This window comes from Bombus vancouverensis, chromosome 2 (genome assembly GCF_051014615.1).
Source record: "Bombus vancouverensis nearcticus chromosome 2, iyBomVanc1_principal, whole genome shotgun sequence".
NCBI lineage: Eukaryota > Metazoa > Arthropoda > Insecta > Hymenoptera > Apidae > Bombus > Bombus vancouverensis.
Genome location: NC_134912.1, coordinates 17,185,963 through 17,205,883, shown reverse-complemented (window position 1 = coordinate 17,205,883; position 19,921 = coordinate 17,185,963). Strand labels below are relative to the sequence as shown.

Genomic DNA, 19,921 nt, shown 5'->3' with positions numbered 1-19,921 from the left:
ATTGTAAAATAAGGAACTGTGAAAATACTTTTTGTAGCTATTCTATACTATTGCGAATTTAAATAATTATTTACACATGCCAGTTTTCTAAAATTTTAATTCTATTGTCTTCTAATTTTACCTAATTTTATATTAAAAGAAAAAAGAAGAGTTATCGAATACCTTGAAGGAATAACTTATGAAAAAAATTGTAACCATGTGCATTTTAATTAATGTTTAGTTACCCTAGTAGATACGTATGAAAGATGTGAAAGAAGGTTGGTGTATGAAGTGGAATGGAAAAAGATAGCTGTTTTGCCAGGAAATGTATAGCAACCACAGGCAAACAAATTTTCTTCGACGAGCTGAATTCCACGAACAGATAAATGGCAATGGGATCCGTGCGATGGTTTCGATTCAGAATTTAAAGAATTTCGAGAGATTCCTCACTGCCTCGAACGCAGCGAACACGTTTTGTTAAGCCGCGAACGGGGACATACGATGCACGATACAGCTTTCAATGCATCAGGGATCAATCCACGCTTGCATAGGTACGCATAGTGCGTATTTAATTTCCGCGTTCAACCTACCGATCGTGGAAAAAATTAAACAAATTAATCAGAAGCTATCTTATTTCGTTTCACTTAGAAGATTCTCATATTTTCATTATAAAATACGAGATATTAATATGTTATCGAGGGATAAGGATGAACATAAAATAAGGAATTGTTATACCAAATTTAACTTGATTTAGTTTAGGGCTATTACTTGAAACAAAAACTTGAAGGTCTTTCTGTACATATTTATATGTTTCAAAGTACAGGAAATGTATTTTAAAAATCTATATTATAACGAAAGTAAGAATAAATTTTCTTATGATATAATTAGTTAAATTTATGAGGAAGCATTACTTATATAGTAATCGTAATATAGTAATAGTAAATGCAAAGAGAGAGTAAATAATCCTGAAAAAGATAATTGACCATACGAGATCGGTCTAAATATTTATTGTTCAATGAGACTTTTCGTACAGTACACGGATTGTCCTTGGTAACAGGTTCTACTGCATGTGGATGTTAGATGACCATTCACATCAGACCCTGAAACGGTGCTAATTGGCCTGTTGCGAAGGGTAATGTGCGAAAGCTCTCGTAACACTCCTCACACCGCCCTAAGCCAGACTTACTTCCGGTTGTGCTTCGATATAAAGGCAAAGATTAAGTTGCCTTCATTCCTTACAATATTTTTACGGTATTTATTTTTTTGTAAAATATAATTACGCTATGCGTTCGTATATTAAATTTTATTTTGGATTTTATTACAAACTGTTCCGAGTTTTGAAATAAATATTAATTCATACAAAATATACAATTTGTTTAAGCAGGATAAAACTATACAAATTTACTATACTGATTCAGTATACTTTCAAATAGTTACAAAAATTTCATATTTTTATTATGGAAACGAAATGTTCACGTAAAAAGCACAGAGTTTCGAGAAAATGCACTGCTTGGTTTTCTTTTTCATATAATAATAGCACTCTATTTTTCGATCGACGAGAAATAAGCTCAACTTATATGAACCTCAAACCATACAATGGACTGGGTCAAGGTACAACGATTTTAACCAGATGCTTGGAATTCCCAAATGACGATAATCCCTCCGTATTTCAGGGATACCTTCTACCTCATAGGCAGACGTTATGATTAAACCATTGACTTCTTCTCATTGATTCACTCCTTAATCTAAATTCTCTTCAAATGAATTTCATTTATCGTGACGTCAACACACAATAAACTTGCTTGATGATGGTTAAAGTTTCTGCTCAAAACACGGTATTACTTAAAATTTAAAATCATTAGTGTTCGACAACACTTGGCCGAATAAGATTTGAAAAGAATCGGGTGAAGGATTAAACTATGAAAGTAAAGTATAACGATTTCAAATCGATGATCTCCAATTGAGAATGAGAAAAAGGGAGAGAGAGGTGAAGGCCAGCCCAAAGTCCAGAAGGGTGCTTCGCCTCGTGGGCAAGTACCCCAAATTTAAATCGTCGCTTCCACGACGACACCAGTGAATCTCCTCTGGGCGATGGCGAGAGAATTCGAAGAGGCAGGGTGAAAAGAGGGAACGAGAGGGAGGACTCGGGGGAAACAATTTACCCGAAATTCGCCTCGTCGCGTTTGGCGACTGGATACACTCTTATTTGTCCCCTCGGCAATCTGTCGACTCCGAACGCTCAACCCCTTCTCCTCGTTTCCTCTTGGTTCTCCACCTCCTTTCCAGCAACCCCTTCAATCCCCACCAACGCCATTCTTCTCTATTTCCCACCTCTTCTCGCGAAGCGCGAAACCGCGAAACCTCACGGGAATTTTAAACACCGGTGATTCGTCGGTGTTCTTTAGCGTTACTCCTGTCTTTTTCTTTCTTACACACACGTATATACATACATATAAACGTTTCTTTATTTTCCCCCTTTTTTCATCTCTCTCTTCGTCTTTTTTCTTCCTCAACTTCTTTCCCCATTTTTTGTGCTTCTTTTTTACCATATCTTCTGCCTAGGCTTTTTCGTTCATTTCGCAAGTACACCTCCTTCCTTCCTATCCGTTGACTGGAACGCTTTCTGCGCAGACGACGACGAGCCATCGTTGCTGAGACACCCGTGCGCTTCCCATGGTGATAATGCGGAAACATTCAAATCTGGCGCAGCTTTTCTTCCTTGACACGCGAAAATCGTGGTCGGAGCTAGCGGAGCGACGATGATGTTGTCTTTGTAGAAGGGGACCGCCTCGACGTTAACGCGCCCCTCTGACAAGGTCGAAGGGTTCTTCACTGGGGTACTTACGCACTGGTAATCTTATAACGAACGCGGCCTGTGAATTAATCCGTTGGTTAGGATTGGCCATAGGGTCTCTGAATAGTGACTGACACATCATCGTCAATCGATATTTCAGTCGTGAATTTTTAATTTTTGACTCTTCAATAGAATATTTTCTTTTTCTTTTTTTTTGGAATATAAATTATTAATTATTTTAACGTGAAATTTGAGAATTTTAAAACCTGAAATATTATCCTATAGTATTTAACTTTATAATTTTTGCATCTTAGAACTTTCGTTCATGTCTGCTTCCATTGAACGCTAATGATCGAATATCGCTTATTTATTTCACCAAATAATTTTGTTCATTAATAATTCGAACACCACTTTCATTTCAATCGCATTCATTTTTGATAATAAGCAAAAATAATCGTCCAAATAATTCTTAAATTTCTTCATCATTGCCCCTGAATTTTACCCTAATTAATCTTCCAATTTTGCCAAACAACTTTGGAGATTACCGAAACTCCTTTTCACCCTCCCTCCCCCCTATTGATACACGACGAAGCTTCATGCTTCGAATTCACAATCGTTCCAACGGAACGCGGGTCTATCTACTGTTGTAAGTACATAGACTACGATGTGACACGGAAGAAAGAAGAAAGACGAACACAAGAAGGAGAAGAAAGAAAAAGACGAAAGGCAGAGACAAAGGAAGAAAAAAGTAAGAAGAACATCGGCGAGGGACAAACGAGGATAGCGGCCGGTTAAGTCCGAAACACGGTCAACGTTCCATCAAATCGAAATTCATCTAACGGGAGAAGGGCATAAATACAGCCGTGTTGTTGCGCATCTGCTTTCGCGAAAGAACGGAACGGTTAGGAAAAGGGCGAGAGATGAGGAATCACTCGAATCGGCGGGAGCTCACGGCGGGGCGTGTAATATTCCCGGGAAGTAAAGCTCCCGAGAATTTCAAGACCCCTCCCCCACCGTCAACCCCCTGTGTCCGTCTCCCTGTGGCCCCTCTACAACCACCCATCCCATCCTTCCTTTCTCCCCCCTTCTACCCCCCCCCGTGCGAACGTATCCTCGTGCTCGCAGCAGGCAGTACCAACCACCCCACCGACTACGAGAAGGGATGCAAATAACTGGTGATAACAACAGATAGCTGTGCCGGTACGGCTGACTCTATATCTGTGTCGGTGTACCACTACGCGGTGGCGGTTTAGGTTTCGGGGGCGAAGGGAGATCGAGGAAAAGAGCGTGGCAGGGTGGTAGAAGGGGGAGGGGATGACTGAGGGTGGTCGGCGCGGAGAGGCGCGCAAAGAGGACGAGTAACGGAGATAGAGGGAGATAGGAAGATACGATGGAAGATGAAGAGAGTACACAGAGGGTGGTCGACGGTGGGAGTGAAGAGGCCGGCAGAAATCGTAGAGTAGCGAGAGTCAGAGAAGAGATGGCTTCGGCTGCGAGGGTAGAGGGAGTAAGAGGTGGCGGTGGAGGTGGAGAAGGAGGAGGGGTGACAACAGAAACCGGGTAGAAGGTAGCGAGATAGGGAGGGTTGGTCTCTCTGTTGGATGTGGAGAAGGGTGCAAAGAGAGTAGATAGACAGAGAGGAATGGATAAAATGAGGGAAATGAACGAACGAAGGGTAGAGAGAAAGGACTGAAACGAGTCAGCTTACTGGAGAAACGAGAAAGCGAGAAAAAGATAGAGACGGAGATAGAAACACGGTGAAAAGGGGGTAAGGGCGAAGGTGGAAAAGAGAAAAGCTACGTGACTGTATAGTAGCGGTCCGAGGAAAGCGGCGATACGGAGGGTGACGCGAGGGGAGCATTCGAAGGGTGTGTAGACGGGTGTGGAGAGCGAAGGAGAGGAGGAAGCGGAGGGACGTCACTCGCTGTCGCATCGAGCGCGAGCGATGAGTGGCGCGCGCTCGCTCGTCTTTTGTTTGCGATACGATGCGACTGCCAGGCCTCGTGACAGCGGTGATGGGCGGCGGGGGTGGTTCGTGGAGGAAAGGGATCACGGCGAGGAGGTGGGTCGGGGGCGTTGGAGGCGACGGCAGAGCGAGAGGGAGAGCCGACGGTGGTGTGCGACCGCGAGGATGAGCAAGAGGGCGCGGGGAGAGGGTAGGAGAACTGAGCTGGGTACCGGGTGAGAATCACAGAGGTACGCTACACTTAACGCGACCCATGCGTACATATGTTACATGGATGAGCGTACGTATATGAGCGTCGATACGTGCACGTAAATTTCTACTGCCGGCTTGTTCGGTGTATTGGGGCCTTGTTGTCAGCAGGTTGCCGGATGCACATCCACCTACGGATCTCTCTGCTCTTCTCTGCTCCACTCTTCTGCTCTACTCCGCTTTGCTTTGCCCGCGAGTAACGCACCGCTGTTGTATATGTATATATACATTTGTATGTACATACGTGTGTGTATGATTGAGTATATGTGTCTATCGAATGTATCGGGACTAGCTATACATATGGTTGACGTACACGACGTTTTGGGGATAATCGTCTCTACTATCGTACGTGTACTATTGGATCAGACTTAGGTGAATGTTGTAGGGTCGTAAGAACGAGATGAGCAGAGGAGAGACAGAGACGAATGTACGGATAAAAGGGAGCGTTGAGCAATTTCAGATTTGCTTCCGACACGAGTTGGTATTTCGTTTAGCAAGTTATTGAATCAGCAGCGCGGGTTTCGCGTTAACGCTAATTAACAGGTTATCGATATTTCTTTAACGAAGAAATTTTTCTGCTGGATAAATTGCGGTGAATAGTAGCTGTTCTTCCTTTTGAAATTTTATATGATCCACAAATTGATAAAGACTAACAATAATTTATTCTTAGAGATCAATAAATGCTACGTAATAAACGTAGCAATATAATTTATTATTCTTATATTTCAACTTTTATATAAATTAATTGAATATTAATATCTTTTATAATATCACAAAGCATAATTCTATTCCCTTTTCATACTACTTTTTAATATTTTACCAACTTTTTTAAAATTCAATTAAAAATATATAAATGAATGGTAAATTAAACAATTATTCCATAATAAAAAAAAGTCAACAAAAGTCCATAATAAAAACAAGTCAAAGAAATACGTATGTCGTCCTATGAACAGTAGAGTCTGTTCATTACAGGAAACATCTACTGATCCCCGAGAATGTGTAGTTGTTTCACTGACTGGCCAAACATCCTACGCACGTGAATCCATACACAAGGTCGTAAACGATCATATCCAATAATAGGATTTCAACCAGCAATTTTTATGATAGGTATGACAGAAACGAATGCATCCTATCAGGCTGATTATTACGTAAAATCGTTATTACATTCGTTTGCTCTTGTAGCAATCATCAATGATTGAACGTATGCATGCACGCAAATGCTTCGCTTATCGAAGGCTTATTGTCAATATGGCTGTTTGCATGCAGAACAGTAGATACGCCACATCTGTATTTGTCTTTTCAGTATTTCAGATCCTCTCTATTAATTCCCATTTCGCGTCAACAATATTTGCGTTCTATTTTGAGGATGCACGTGTTCACGCGGCACGCGTGAAAGATACCACGTTTTCCATGAATTTCTCACGTGAGGATGTTGCCTTGCTCCATTCCCCTATTAGCTTTCTCTGTGATTGATATATAACCCTGCTACGAAGTCCTTAAGAGGTCTCGCGTCGAGTCTGGATTTATCGTGAATTTACGATAACAAGCAAATTTTCATTCAGGTAAACAAGGATATTTTTCATAACTATTCTTATACCTATCTATAAAAAAGAATAAAGCGTTAATAATTCAAGTTTACAGATATTTCTCTACAATAAAATATTCCAATGCAGGTTTCTAACTTTCTTTTAAAGATTTTACATTTCTCGAATGTTCAGAGATTTCAAAACATGTTTCCAAAATATTTTAATAAAGTTTAAAATTGAAGAAATTATAAAGATTTTTTACCCTTCACAGTTTATGTGAAAATCTGTATGGATTTTTTACAGAGTATCCTTTAGAATAACGACGACGCGACGATTCACGATATGCCATAAATTACTGAACCGATTGATTTGAACTTTGGCGTACGTGCTGAGAATATCTCTATATCTCTTACTACTTTCGGATCAATATTTTTAACACATCTTTGCGGTTTGCAGAAGTTTCATGTGCTGCGTATTTAAATTAACCCACGAACACTACCATGGTTGTTCATGAAAAGTGAGTTTTTTACCAATTATCGTTTTGTAATAATACCATCGGAATATCGTGATGTTATTTGTAAAACAATTACAAACAATAATTTGTCTACTTTTCATTTAATCTTGAATAATAATAAAATATGTAATTGTTTGAGCTTACCGATACAAATCACTGAAATAAAAGAAAGCAATGAAATCTCATTCATAATAAATTCTAAGTGTTACATTGAAATCTTGCTACAATTTTGAAAAAATTATTCTGACAATACACGCTAAGCAATGATTCCTACGATATTAATGATAAGAAATTAAAATCTTTCTGAAACAGTTCAATTATCAATAAATATACATACCTGCAAAATTACTATGTCGCTGTAAATGTATCATTTAAATAGAACAGCTGTTTAATTTTTTCCAAGCGTAAAAGCGATACGGACTAAACGATTAAACTTAGTCAGGGCTTACGTTACAAAGTTTATCGGCAAGGGATTCTGTGTCCTTAATTGCACGACGTTCCGCGGCGAAACATTTTTGTTTCGCGACAGTGAGCGAGCAACGCCGCGGAAGCGCGACCGATGTTTTATTGTGACAAGGCTCAAGTGCGAGGTGTTCGGTGCACGGGAGGAAATATACAACCGCGAGCTTTAAAGTGCACCGATGCACCGCGCTCGAGAATTTCCGTGGATATAGAACGCGCACGGTTCGTAGGAGTAGACGCGCCAACGCGACCACGTATTATTACGTAAGCATTCGATACTAAAGAATGCCGTGCACCAACCGTCGCGGTATTTTATTAAACGTTTCTCTATTTTAAATGGAAAAACGCGAATTTCTACCTTTGATAGAGAGGAAATGTTATGCTAAGAATAGGATAGGCGAAAAACATTTTAAATGGGAAGAAATTTGCGTGATTGTTGTTTAAATGTATATTGCATTGAAATTATTTTATAAATGGTCACTTAGAAATAACTAGTGCAGAAATGTTATATTAAATCTGTAGCATAGAATTTTGGAAAGTAAATTTATTTATGTGTTTTAAGTAATTCTATTTGAAGATTTCAAGATCCTCATTGGCAAACGCTTATCAATTTTTGCAATTTTTTGAGATCAAAATGAATTCCGGTGATTATCCGAATGAAAATCAAATTAAAATTTTGTCAAGATATTGTTTCAAAAGGTAAGCGAAGAAAAATCAGAACGAAAGAAAATGTTCGAAAAGAGTTGATATTTTCCGTCATCCTCGTTTAATTAAAAACATATAATCATATTAAATGATGTAATTATATATTATCAACTAGTCTTGCATAGAAACGCTTTATTCTCAGCTAGTAGGTACATATGTTTGTTTTAAAATGTATATGTAAAGTATTCGAATCATTTGCCCGGAAGAATATCGGGAAGAAAATGGGAAACCTGGCCGAAAATAACGGTTTGGTGATACGAAGAGGAGGCGAAGTAAGTTCGAGATGACAGAGTGGGGTCAGAGGATAACTCGGGTCTCGACCGGAGCTGCTTTTGACACGAATACGTTTATGCGATCACTTGGCCTCTCGTTTCTCATGTTAAGGCTCTGTCCACACCGACACGGATCACTTATCGGTTATTTTATTTCAGGAAGAACGCGTCGCCGAGCTTCTTTGTAACTGAAGAAAAAAGATTTTCACCCGCTGATATTCTAAAGGGATATTTCAGCTGGGTCGCGAAATTTCCTTTTTTCCGTTTTTCCTCGTCTTCGCTCGCGCTTACTTGGATACGTCTGAATCTATAATGCTTTTGATATCAAGCTTTAGTCGGTTGGTATAATCGAGTCGCTTCGCGGTGAAATAAAAAAAGAAAAGACGGGGGAGGAAAAAGACAGAAGAGAAAAAGAGAGAAAATGAAATCCGCTGACGACAGAGCTTGATTTTTAAGTGAATCGCATCTGTAAACGCGACGTCGCGTAACACGAGTGCGCGAAACACCGCGAACCTATTAGCGCGTGAAATGGAGCGACTTGAAAGAAACGAATTCTATCCTCATCGAGGACGACGGTAATCTACGTAATCGCAGACACGCTTCAAAGCGTTCAACTTAATCCGAGATGCAGGAATTTTCTCGACTACTAGCGCGTAATTAATTCGCGAGCAGCATCAATTAAATCGCGACTCACCGATGTCGCGAGTGCATACTTCTACAAATCGGTAGGACAAGAAAGGAAAGGTTTACTCTACCTCGGCCAACGTCCATTATATTAATACATCGGTATCGATTCTGTCATTTAAAATCAACGATTCGAATGGAAGCCTGCAGCGTGTCTTCGTATAATTACGAGCGGCGTAAAACAACGGCGACGGACGCGCGGATTCGGCTTTGATATCGGCGCAAATTAAAAATATCATTGTGATATCACCGCCAACTTCGAGGAACATGAAAAAAGCGTGACGTACAAAATTTGTCCCTGTGTAATTGCGATAAAAGTATATTTATATATTTACATATATACACGTATATATGTGTATGCGGCAGAGTAAATTAACGTTTCGCGTGTAGCACCTTGTCAACGCTACGCTATAAAAGAAACCGATGCAAATGGGTTAAGGACGAGATACTTTTCACGAAAATCGCAACACGCTCGTGTAGTTCTTTTCTTGCCCGTTGACGCGTTTACTACTCAGCCCACCCATCCGGCGACTTCCGGTGACATGATGACGAATATAACTCCCGGGCCATACGACGCATTAAACGCGAGGACAATTAAATGGCCCCTTCGCTGATTCCCGCTGGTAACTTATTCCCAAAGTTTCCAAACTTGGTCGCGCAAACAACTTTAATTAAATATCTACCAGCGATGCCTGCGCGTGTTCGTCGATGAACCACAGACGAAGAAGGAAGAGCTGGAAACAAACGAAAAGAAACGATCGTCGAGCGAAGAACAAGAGGAAACGAAGAAAAGAAGGTAAAGTTAAAAAGGAGAAAGATTTACGGAGAAGCGATAGAGAAAAGCGAAAAAGCGAGAGAAGTAAACGTGAATACCTAATAATGTAATACTAGGCTAATTCTCTTTAGAAGATTCGGAATCGCGGTTTTCGTTAATGAAAATGAATAATGAACAGGGTAGATAATCATACCGCATTCGATGTACACAACCACCCCCAACCACGCCATTTTCTAATTGAGTCCATCATCGTATTGGCATACCACGGTTTTCGTTAATTATAATGAATCGCGAGTCCCAGCAACGCCTGTATTAGGGTAAATACAAGACTGGCTATTTTTGTTACGTGGAATCGAATTACCGCTACGTTTCTGTAGACAAGAGACCACTGCGATATCAGAAAACCGTTATGATGAAACATAACGAGAAAACTTGTCACGACTTACCCTCGGCCATAAAGAACGTGATTTATATTCGTACGTGTAAATTATGTAAATCCTGAATTTTTTAGAATACTGTTTGAAGATACAGTTATTTGTCTGATTGCTTTTTAGTGTGTCGATTTGATTAATTGTATGAATTGTAGACTGTAGTAAAATATTGACATTATCTGTATATATGATGTTTATTATGTTGATTAATTTAATTGAAGTAATCACTAATTAAGTTAAAATGTGAAAAATGTAATCAGCAATAATAGTATGCCAACTATTTAACCATTAAAAAATAAATTGTTTTTAATTTAATCTTTATGTATTTTCGACCAATCGCGGGGAGACGCAATCGCGAGGAGAGACGTCAACGGGAGTCGTAAATTCCCGTTACGATTATAATAATCGACACCACGAGTTGATCGATCCCCTGATTTCAGTTAGTATAACACTGTGATTCACAGGGTTATAAGGTTTTTATTTCCAACACTTAAGTTACACCGTTGAGTAAGTATAAATCGTAGATGACAACTTGTCGCACGAAGATAAGATATATATGCACAATAGAGCAAGGCTCTTACAGTTGAATTTAGTATGTTAGTGGACGTAGCACTAGAGGATACTTAACTTAATAGAGGAAGTGAATGTTCGGTAATCCCGAGAACCGACTCAGATAGATGATGTGAGTTAGACTATGTAGAATAAGTAGAGTTGACTTTTCTAGCGGTGTAGAAGAAGTAAGGTAAAGTGACGATGCTATGTCGGAGGAAAGCTAGCGATGGGTGTGTCTAGCGCACGGGACCATCGGATTTGTTCATGACATTTTTGGTCAGGAAAATGAGGGCAGTATACATTGCTTCTGATTGGATAAACGAAGGTTGGTGGACTAGGAAGGGTCTTAGCCGCCCTCGATAGAAAGTTGCTAGTAGGAAGCATCGTACCTGAGAAAAACTAACTTTCCCTTGTCAAGCCGTAGTAGACAATAGTCTTTAGAAAATAATTTGGAAAAAAGATATTTGTTCTGTCTGAAGGACCTTAGCTAGCAAATTACTGGGATTTGTGATGGGTCCTTAAGACTATTGAGGGTACGCAGTAAGGATGAGCGGACATCTGGTTCCCGTATGGCCCGCGGTGTATGACCTGGTCTAGGTAGAGGGTCGCCCGACGTAACACTTTAATAAATTCAAAGAAGGCGTATAATTTGAGATCTCAGAATCTAAGCATAGATACGTAAACATCCACAGTTTATTTATGATAATCGCATCGACACCGGCCAATCTTCGTAATCAACGTTCGTCATCAATCCGCCACTCTTGAAATCATTTCGATCTTGACTGGAAGCATCAGCGTGGAGTGGGTCGGGAACGAAAAATCTCTCTCTTTAGGAAAATTATCCACGGTTCGGGGGAGCGCGATCCAGTCGAAAAGCACCATTGATACGAAAACGAGTATCGACTTTGACTGTCCACCGACTCTCACCTTTGCCAGTGCGTTCCTTTTAATCTATCCGCGTGATGCAACGGACTGCAACGTTCTTCTGCCTCCGAGGGCTTTCGGATAGCAGTAGAGGAAGAGAAAATGAGAGGGAGGGAAGAAGGAGAGGAAAAAGAAGAGAAGATGTATGCGGAATCGCGCGCGTCGAGTACGTGGAACGCATTACACGATCATCGCGTACGGAAAGCCCAGATCAATTACATAATGGCGCGACTGAAACGGATGCTCTTCAACCACCGCCCCGAGCCCCCTTAGCCCCGTCCCACCCCAAAGCGTCCCTGCGCTCCTGGCACAGCCCCTTTCGCAAAGTGACTATAGAACAAAGGGTTGAGCCTCTTCTCTGCGGGCGCAGTAATTATTATGCTCTTTGACGATCCCTCTGTCTGTCAACGGTAACGCCAACGGAATCGATACTTCTAAAACTTTAATCGTTTCACGTATGAGTGACATGCTTTCGCGTTAAGCCGCATGTAAAAATATTTCACGTCCGCAGCCGAGCCTCGGGGGAAACGAGGAGGTGTCGAGAAGGGTACCATCTGTGTCGATGATTTTCCTTTCATCTGAATCGATGACTCGGTGGAGTAAAAACTTTATAGATCGGTAGATATAGGGAAATGTTTCGATTTAACGGTAAGATGTTTGGTTTGACTGAGTGTGTCGTGCGAAGATTTCAGGTTGAGGGATTAATAATCGTCTAAAGGATTAACAATCGATAACGAGTTCTTCTTATTTAAGAAGAATGTACTTAAAATATCTTATTGAATATTGAATTGAATATCGAAGATTTTGCAACCCATACACCGAGCCACCTTAAACTTTACAAACACTCACCTCAGTAAAGAAATAAATCAATCAAATTCGAAGATGGTATCTCACTGGGGGTAGCCATCCACATGTTATATTATTATACCACTAAGCTATAATATTTTATCAAATGTTCTACTGGACAAATTGTAAAATTCAAATAAATAAAAAAAAAACCTTAAACTTTAGGCCATTAAGAACAGTGTATAGGTTCCAAGGACCTTGACCCATTGTATGGATTTCAACAACTTCCACAGTCCCCATAGTTGATTATATGGTTCTAATGTATGCCATATTGCTTAAATATTAAATATTATATTATTATTATAGTAAATATATTTAATTTAATTCTTAAACGATTAACATTAGTTTGGGATCTGTTTCGTGTGGTATAAATAATCGTCGTGGATTGATACGTACGATTGATTACGAAAAAGTCATGTTAACTATGAGAAATTATGAAAATCGTATATCCATAAAAAAATGTGTAGAAAATATTCTGCAACCACCTTAGAGGAATGTTATTCTTTTCTTCAAGAAAGGTATATTCTGTCCCATTAATTTACAACCAATTCAATGATTTAGATAAATATGAGTATAAAGAATATTAAACCTGCAGACATGTTTGTCAACTTATTAGATAAACTTTCAGTCTTTCCAATTTTCGAATTTTGAACATTTAGCACTATATTCTACAAGAACTACTAAAAGATATTCGATATTACTTCAAAGACGAACAGAAATAAATACATTCGATCAAAATACAACGAAACGCAGCACATAACAATTAAAAAATTTCTTATCGTGCCTATTACAGCGAATCAGACGTTGATAAAGGAACGAACAGATAAGAAATTGTTGACTCTATGTATATCAGTGAAGAAGAGGGAATACAGAAGATAAACGGAGGATCATGATATTGCCGAGAGTTAGATACTTTCCTGGATCAGTAGTGAAAAATGATAGGGCGCGATCGAGCTGGCGTCGCTGGGATCTCATTATACCCCGTGGAAAGACGAGATCGTCTCCGTAGAACTTCTTTTTCGCCTGGAAGGAAGGAGGGCCTCCCGTTTCACGATACAGAAACGCTTTCCTCGTTAGTCTTAATTTTCTCTTGCGGCCCGACATAGGCGACGACACTTCATATCGCGAACGACAGTACATTCGTGGGAGCGTTAATGACACCGTGGAATACACGCGATGAATAAGATCGTAATAACGAGTGCCAACCGTTGTTCGCAACGGACCCCTTAATTTTCCTGCCTAATGTTTGGATTAATTTTCCGTTCGTCTTTTTCGCGCGCCGCGTATTTACTTTTGTTGAAATAAAACAAAGAATGTAGGCCGCTGTCTCCTATCTGAATATGAAAATCTCTTTTGCAGCTGTATCGTCACAGATTCTCTGTGTATACATACAATATGCATGATACACACTTTCCGGCGAATCACAATTATAATATATATAAGTATATGTATATAATTTTGTTTCAGCGGAATATCGTCACTGCCAAATACTCAATAGCATCCTGGATAATTTAAAATATTATTTTGTTACTTCTGCGGGGGATGAGCGTGTACATATAAAGCGCGCGCTCATATTGTTCCTTTCTGATTCTACATTAAAACTGTTTCACAGTATTTTGTTGTTCCATTTTTTGTTTGGAACATGCATGTAGACATTTTATTTTGATATTTGAAGTATACAAATTTCTGTTTTTCATAATAGATTCTTTATATATTTATCATCTTAAATGATCTTGTATAATAGATCGTTAAATTTGTGCGAACCAATAATTCCACTAAAACGTAGAACGATATAACATTAATCTTGTCATATTTTTAACACATTTTATTTTAATACCAATCAGTAAAGCTAAGTCAGGCAAGACTATTTTACATCCTTTTTTTTTTTAGAACTTAATATTTTCTGTAAAATGTCAAGTTCTTTAATAAGAGATATTACAGATCTTTGACCAGAACGTATCTAATGATACGAGGCGAAAAAGAACTGAAGGAAATGTCTGACTTTTCAAACGCGTTTCTGATGGCAGATATCGCGTATCACTACATACATACACGCATAATATGTACACAGACATATACCAGAGATGCTCTTGGCCCGAGCAAAATCTCAGCCCGCAGGAATGACAATAGACTGTCAGATAATGAATCCCCACTGTCACCCCCTTTACCATCTCACGTCCTAAAACCCACCCTTTGCCATGCTCTCTCTTTCTCTACCTGTCTTTTTCCCGCACGTATTTCCTTTCTCTCGGCAGCGACGGGTTCGAAACCATCAACTTTTACTTATCGAAGAACAAACTTTTTCACAACATCGATATCATAATGATAAATTAAACTGATCGAATCGACTACGAAATAATATTTGTCCAGCTAATTATTCATTATACCATTCTGAGTTTATATATCTCTAGTTTAGAATTTTAAATGAAGAAATTTAATGAAAATTACTTACATTAAACTTACATCTTAAGCGTTTATTTTAAACTGCATAAAATATGAAAAGATAACGACTAATGTTTTGCTAATTCTATATTCTTGTTTAATTTAAAGATACAACATTGCGATATTGCTGTTAGGGCTAATTTTCTTATGTATAATAAATAATTAGTTTTCTCCTTTCGCCTATTTTATATTAGTATTTTTTCTTTTCTTTTTTTTTCATTTCTTGTAATACAACCAAATTAGAGTAAAAAGAGTCGTATCATTGCGTAAGCTAATAAACGATGTATGTAACTTTTACTTAGATCTCAGTTGTATCTCTCGCTAACTATACCCTTTATATTTTCCACCCTCTACTCTTGTAGCAAACAGGACTATGACCGAGTAGGCGAGGCGTCCACTTAACGCTAATGCCCCTTTTATTGGTCAAGATTCCAGTCAAAAGCTGAATAGACGCTCGAGTTATACTCCCAATTCAGTTTCCTCTAAAAATTGAACGAACAATTCATTATACCTGCTTGTAAATATTATATTCAATCCCGTAAAATCTCATTTGGCAGCTAATATAATTTTTATATGCTAAACGATACAGATTAACTTATATTGAACAAATTGAAAATAAATTAAACTTGATTTTTCCATTTAAGCAAATATTTTTATATTTTTTTTTTATTATGATTGATCACGTTATTTATAGCTATTCCTTATATTGTTTTCAATTCAACATTTAAACATAATTAATATTCATTTCCGTTTATAATTCACATATTAAAAAATAAAAGAAAGAAATTCAGTCGTTTATCCGCTTACGATTAAGCCGATGGGTTCTTTTAATCTAAAGTATAATGCGTATTTAAATTTATCATGGTACATGCGAATTCTCTTCCATTTTTTCCTTCCTTCTTTTTTTACGTGAACTCGGAAACGAATGAAGCAAAGCCGGAAAAAAGAATTGGAACGTGAGGTGTAACATATCGAACTGAATGTTGAAGCCAGTGAGAGAGCGAGTCGAAAAAAAATTTTGCCTGGGCCTGGAATAACTCCAGGCAGAAAAAGTGAACAAAAAATTTCCATAAAAATGCACTCGTACGTATAATCCGGATAAAGCTTAGCATCGTGAGAGCAGCTATGTCACCAGTGGAAATGGCGAAAAAAACAGAATTGGTATGTGGAAATGACGGTAATCGAAGATTGTAAAAGGGCACATGAAGAAAATGTTATAGCATACAATAATTTTAAAGATATCTTCTTGAATAAAAAAAATATATATATAATTATAAAAATTTATGTTAAAAATAAAACATGTTAAAAAATTATCTTTAACAGGAATAGTATATTGTAGTACATATATTAATGACGTATGAACTAAAATATGTATGGGTTAATATCATATTAGAATGTTATTTTGTTAAATAAAATTTAAATCTAGAATAATTTTGTGAAAAAAATATATTTTCGTTACTTATTTTGATACATTCATGATAGTTTGTATATAAATATGGCTTATACATTTAGGACCTGAAATTCTTCTTTTATGTATATAATTTTGTTTCAGTCTCATAGAACAAAAGATTTGATCATTCCTTTTTTAATCTTTTGTCCACAAATGTTCGCACTGAATAAAATATTACTTCTAAATTGTATGTACAATATCAAAATATCTTAATTTCACTGATAGCTTTAACAAAATATTAAGGAAATTATTAACATCAACAAGAATGGTGTAGAATATATTTATTACAAAATACTTCAGATAATGTATACTCACTCACGTACGTTCGCACAAAATTTGGAAGATAACGACATTTGTTTATGTTGTCAAGTTGCAATATGAAAGTAGTGTTGCACTAGTTTCCCGTTTAAACTTGAGTGCAAAGTTATGTTCAACTACTATTGTGTAAGAAAGTTTGAATAAAAGAAGATATTCTTGTACCATATTATGAAAGAATGAAACTCAAATTACAAATGAAAATATGCACTTTAGAAAAATATAACCCTATTTTCATTGAGTGAACTTCTGTATGTTTGAAAAATACGTTACTTAAAAGATCGCTTTACATGCTTTAAAGTCAAATACGTGATACATTTTCATGAGATCTTAAGTTTTAATGATTACGCATCAGTCTTCAGACTGTTAACTGATTAGTCATTAGCAGTAAATTAAGCTTTATAGATCACAATGGTTTAGTACTTTACATTCAACAAAAATAGTCTGTAGTTTAGGCATTCTCATTAACGGGCCTCTTCTTATTCTAAAAAATAAATATAGTTTGTTAACACACAATTATATGTAATCAATTACATTAAATTTAATGACGTTCTAATAATTATCTTACAGTTTGTTTAGATGATTTGACATCTGTACTAGAAGTACGTGTTTTGGACCTCTCTTGTTCTAATTGTGCATGTAAGGATGCTACTTCGGACGTCAACTCATCTCGTATTTCCTGTAATTTTGCTACTTCAGCTAATACTGACGCTTTATCTTTCACTAGAAACAAACAAGAAAATTAATCATATTCACAATAATACTAGAACTATCAGTAAAGAACTATTAAGCCTACTTTCTCCATGAGATAGTATTTGATAAAGCTTTTTATTCCTTTCTTTAACTTGTGTTAATTCCTTTTTTAAGCTTTCTACTTGACTCCTTAATTCATTAATGATTTCGTCACGTTTTTCCACCTCTACCCTCAACTGAGCAGATGTAATATCATCATCGATTTTATTTAGTCTCGCCTTCAATATATCCTTTTCTTTTTCCTTTGTGATTTCTTCTTTTGTCTCCTTTTCAATTCTTTCAAAAAATTCTGTATCTAATTCTATAAATAAATTAACTAAATTAATCATTTTATATCTACTTAAGATTTAAAATATGGAATTATTTTACCTTTGGATTTAGTATCGCCATTTTCTGGAGGTAATACTGTATTTTGAGTAGTAGTAGTATTAATGGTAGTAGTTGTAGTAGAAGTATTTTCTAATCCCATATTGTTGAACTGCTCCAATGACATAGTAGCCTTTTTTGATTTTTTCCCTGATTTCTTATTTGACTCTTGCTCTTTTTCTGACTTGACTGCACTTACTAGCTGCTCTTCATAAGCCAGCTTTGACAGCAAGATGGCTTGATGTAATTCTTGCTCAAACGTTTCCTCGACAGCCTTAAGGAAATCACAATTGGACGTGATAACACACAACACTTATAAATATGTCACTACTGAAACAAAACCTTAGCTTTAACAATTTATATCTAAAACTAAACTATGATTTTCACACATATTAGTCAAGCCTGTGCTGTCCTTTATTACACACAATTGGTTGGGTGTCATTGTACCAATGTCCAGATAAGAACTTATTAAATTTATAACAAAAATTTCATTAAGCTAAAGACAAGTAAACAAAATACATTATAAAAAATTTATACATTACCATTGTATCTTTCTGTTTCCATTGTTCCCATTGTTGATTTTCATTGCTACTAGTTTTTTTCTTTTTTCCCTATAAATAAAGAAAAGGTGTAAAATGAGTAAAATATTTATTTTACAAATTTCTGAACATTATTATGATGATATTACGAACTAAATTATTCTATTAATTATAAATTGATTTGCTTCCTACATTTCAAAATATATTGAGATTCATTACATACACCACTAAAGGTCAAAATCAATATTGAAGTTCGTTTCAAAATACAAGGTCCCGCCACGACTTATAAATATTATGACGTTTACCGGGTAATCGAAAACAAAAAAAAAAACAAAAACTAAACGCACCATACCTTATTTTGTTTTTTCTTGTCATCCTTTTTTGGTTGCTGCTGTTGTTGTTTCGATTTGTCGGTTTTAGATTTTTGATTCGTCTTACCGGCAGTAACATTCTTCTGGGTTTTCTTCGGCTTACAATCATCATCATCAATGCTGAGTACTGCGAATCTTGATGGTACGGCGGTCGCCATTTCTGTGAACTCTGAATATACGTATTGATAACGAAAACTACAGAACTTCCGGTATCATTATAGTCATAAAACTTGTTATGTTCATTGGGTCTTGTGTTATTGCATCGTGTATCATGTAAAAAATGATATAACCTAGTACAAACGAACGACTTACATGCCTATACTTATCGCACACAAACGGATGTATAAGGAAAAATGAAGAACGATGTTAAGCTACCACATAAACCGGAAACGAATAGTAAACGTCATTGCGAACTTTCAGCGCCTCTAGCGGAAAATATTATGGAAATTACACTTACCCGCCCGGCGACACAGTAAGACCAACTGTAGAAGTAAAAATAAGAAAGTTGTATATTTCAAAGTTTCAAGAGTTTAAGGTACTTATACCTGAAAGAAAATAAATTTATTACTATTATATATCTCAAAGTACTTACATATTTAGTACCAAATATCACATTTGAATTGTTTTATACATACATACATGCTATAATCTTTTCCTTGATTTGTATTAAAGTTTTATTACTGTTTACCACAATATAACGATATATAGTAATTAAGAAACGTTATCGATGTTAAATAGTTTGCAACTTATTTTGTAATTAATTTTGTATACATTTCGATTTACATGTCAAAGCTGATAAAAAATATTTTAGTTCTATAACTTCAATATAATATGATATTATACTTTTATACTTGTACAAAATTTAAACGTATCAGTTATTAAAGTTATAAGTTGATTCATTTTGATATTTGAATTTATATTTACATCATAGTTATTGTTTCATACTTCATAATATTGTAAAAAAATTTTCGTAATAATTTTACAACTAAACTGTATTTCTTTTTGT

General features: G+C 36.8%; 1 protein-coding gene across 1 annotated transcript; it reads right to left on the bottom strand.

The window, feature by feature from the left end:
- Window positions 1-16,549: 16,549 nt before the first annotated feature.
- Window positions 16,550-19,353, bottom strand: LOC117166660 (uncharacterized). The gene is made up of 7 exons (XM_033350829.2): window positions 19,228-19,353; window positions 18,897-19,084; window positions 18,548-18,616; window positions 18,009-18,279; window positions 17,683-17,940; window positions 17,455-17,609; window positions 16,550-17,370 (listed from the first exon to the last, which is right to left on the bottom strand). The coding sequence occupies exons 2-7, from the start codon at window positions 19,071-19,073 to the stop codon at window positions 17,338-17,340; spliced, it is 963 nt and encodes a 320-aa protein (XP_033206720.1). The 5' UTR covers window positions 19,074-19,084; window positions 19,228-19,353; the 3' UTR covers window positions 16,550-17,337.
- Window positions 19,354-19,921: the final 568 nt, after the last annotated feature.

Excerpts from the sequence above, each read along its gene's own strand:
- LOC117166660 (XM_033350829.2), bottom strand. The coding sequence starts at position 19,073 with ATGGCGACCGCCGTACCATCAAGATTCGCAGTACTCAGCATTGATGAT. Across the intron at positions 18,280-18,547 it reads GGAAACAGAAAGATACAATG|GCTGTCGAGGAAACGTTTGA; the intron begins GTAATGTATAAA and ends GATTTCCTTAAG. Across the intron at positions 17,371-17,454 it reads TCAAATCATCTAAACAAACT|AATAAGAAGAGGCCCGTTAA; the intron begins GTAAGATAATTA and ends TTTATTTTTTAG.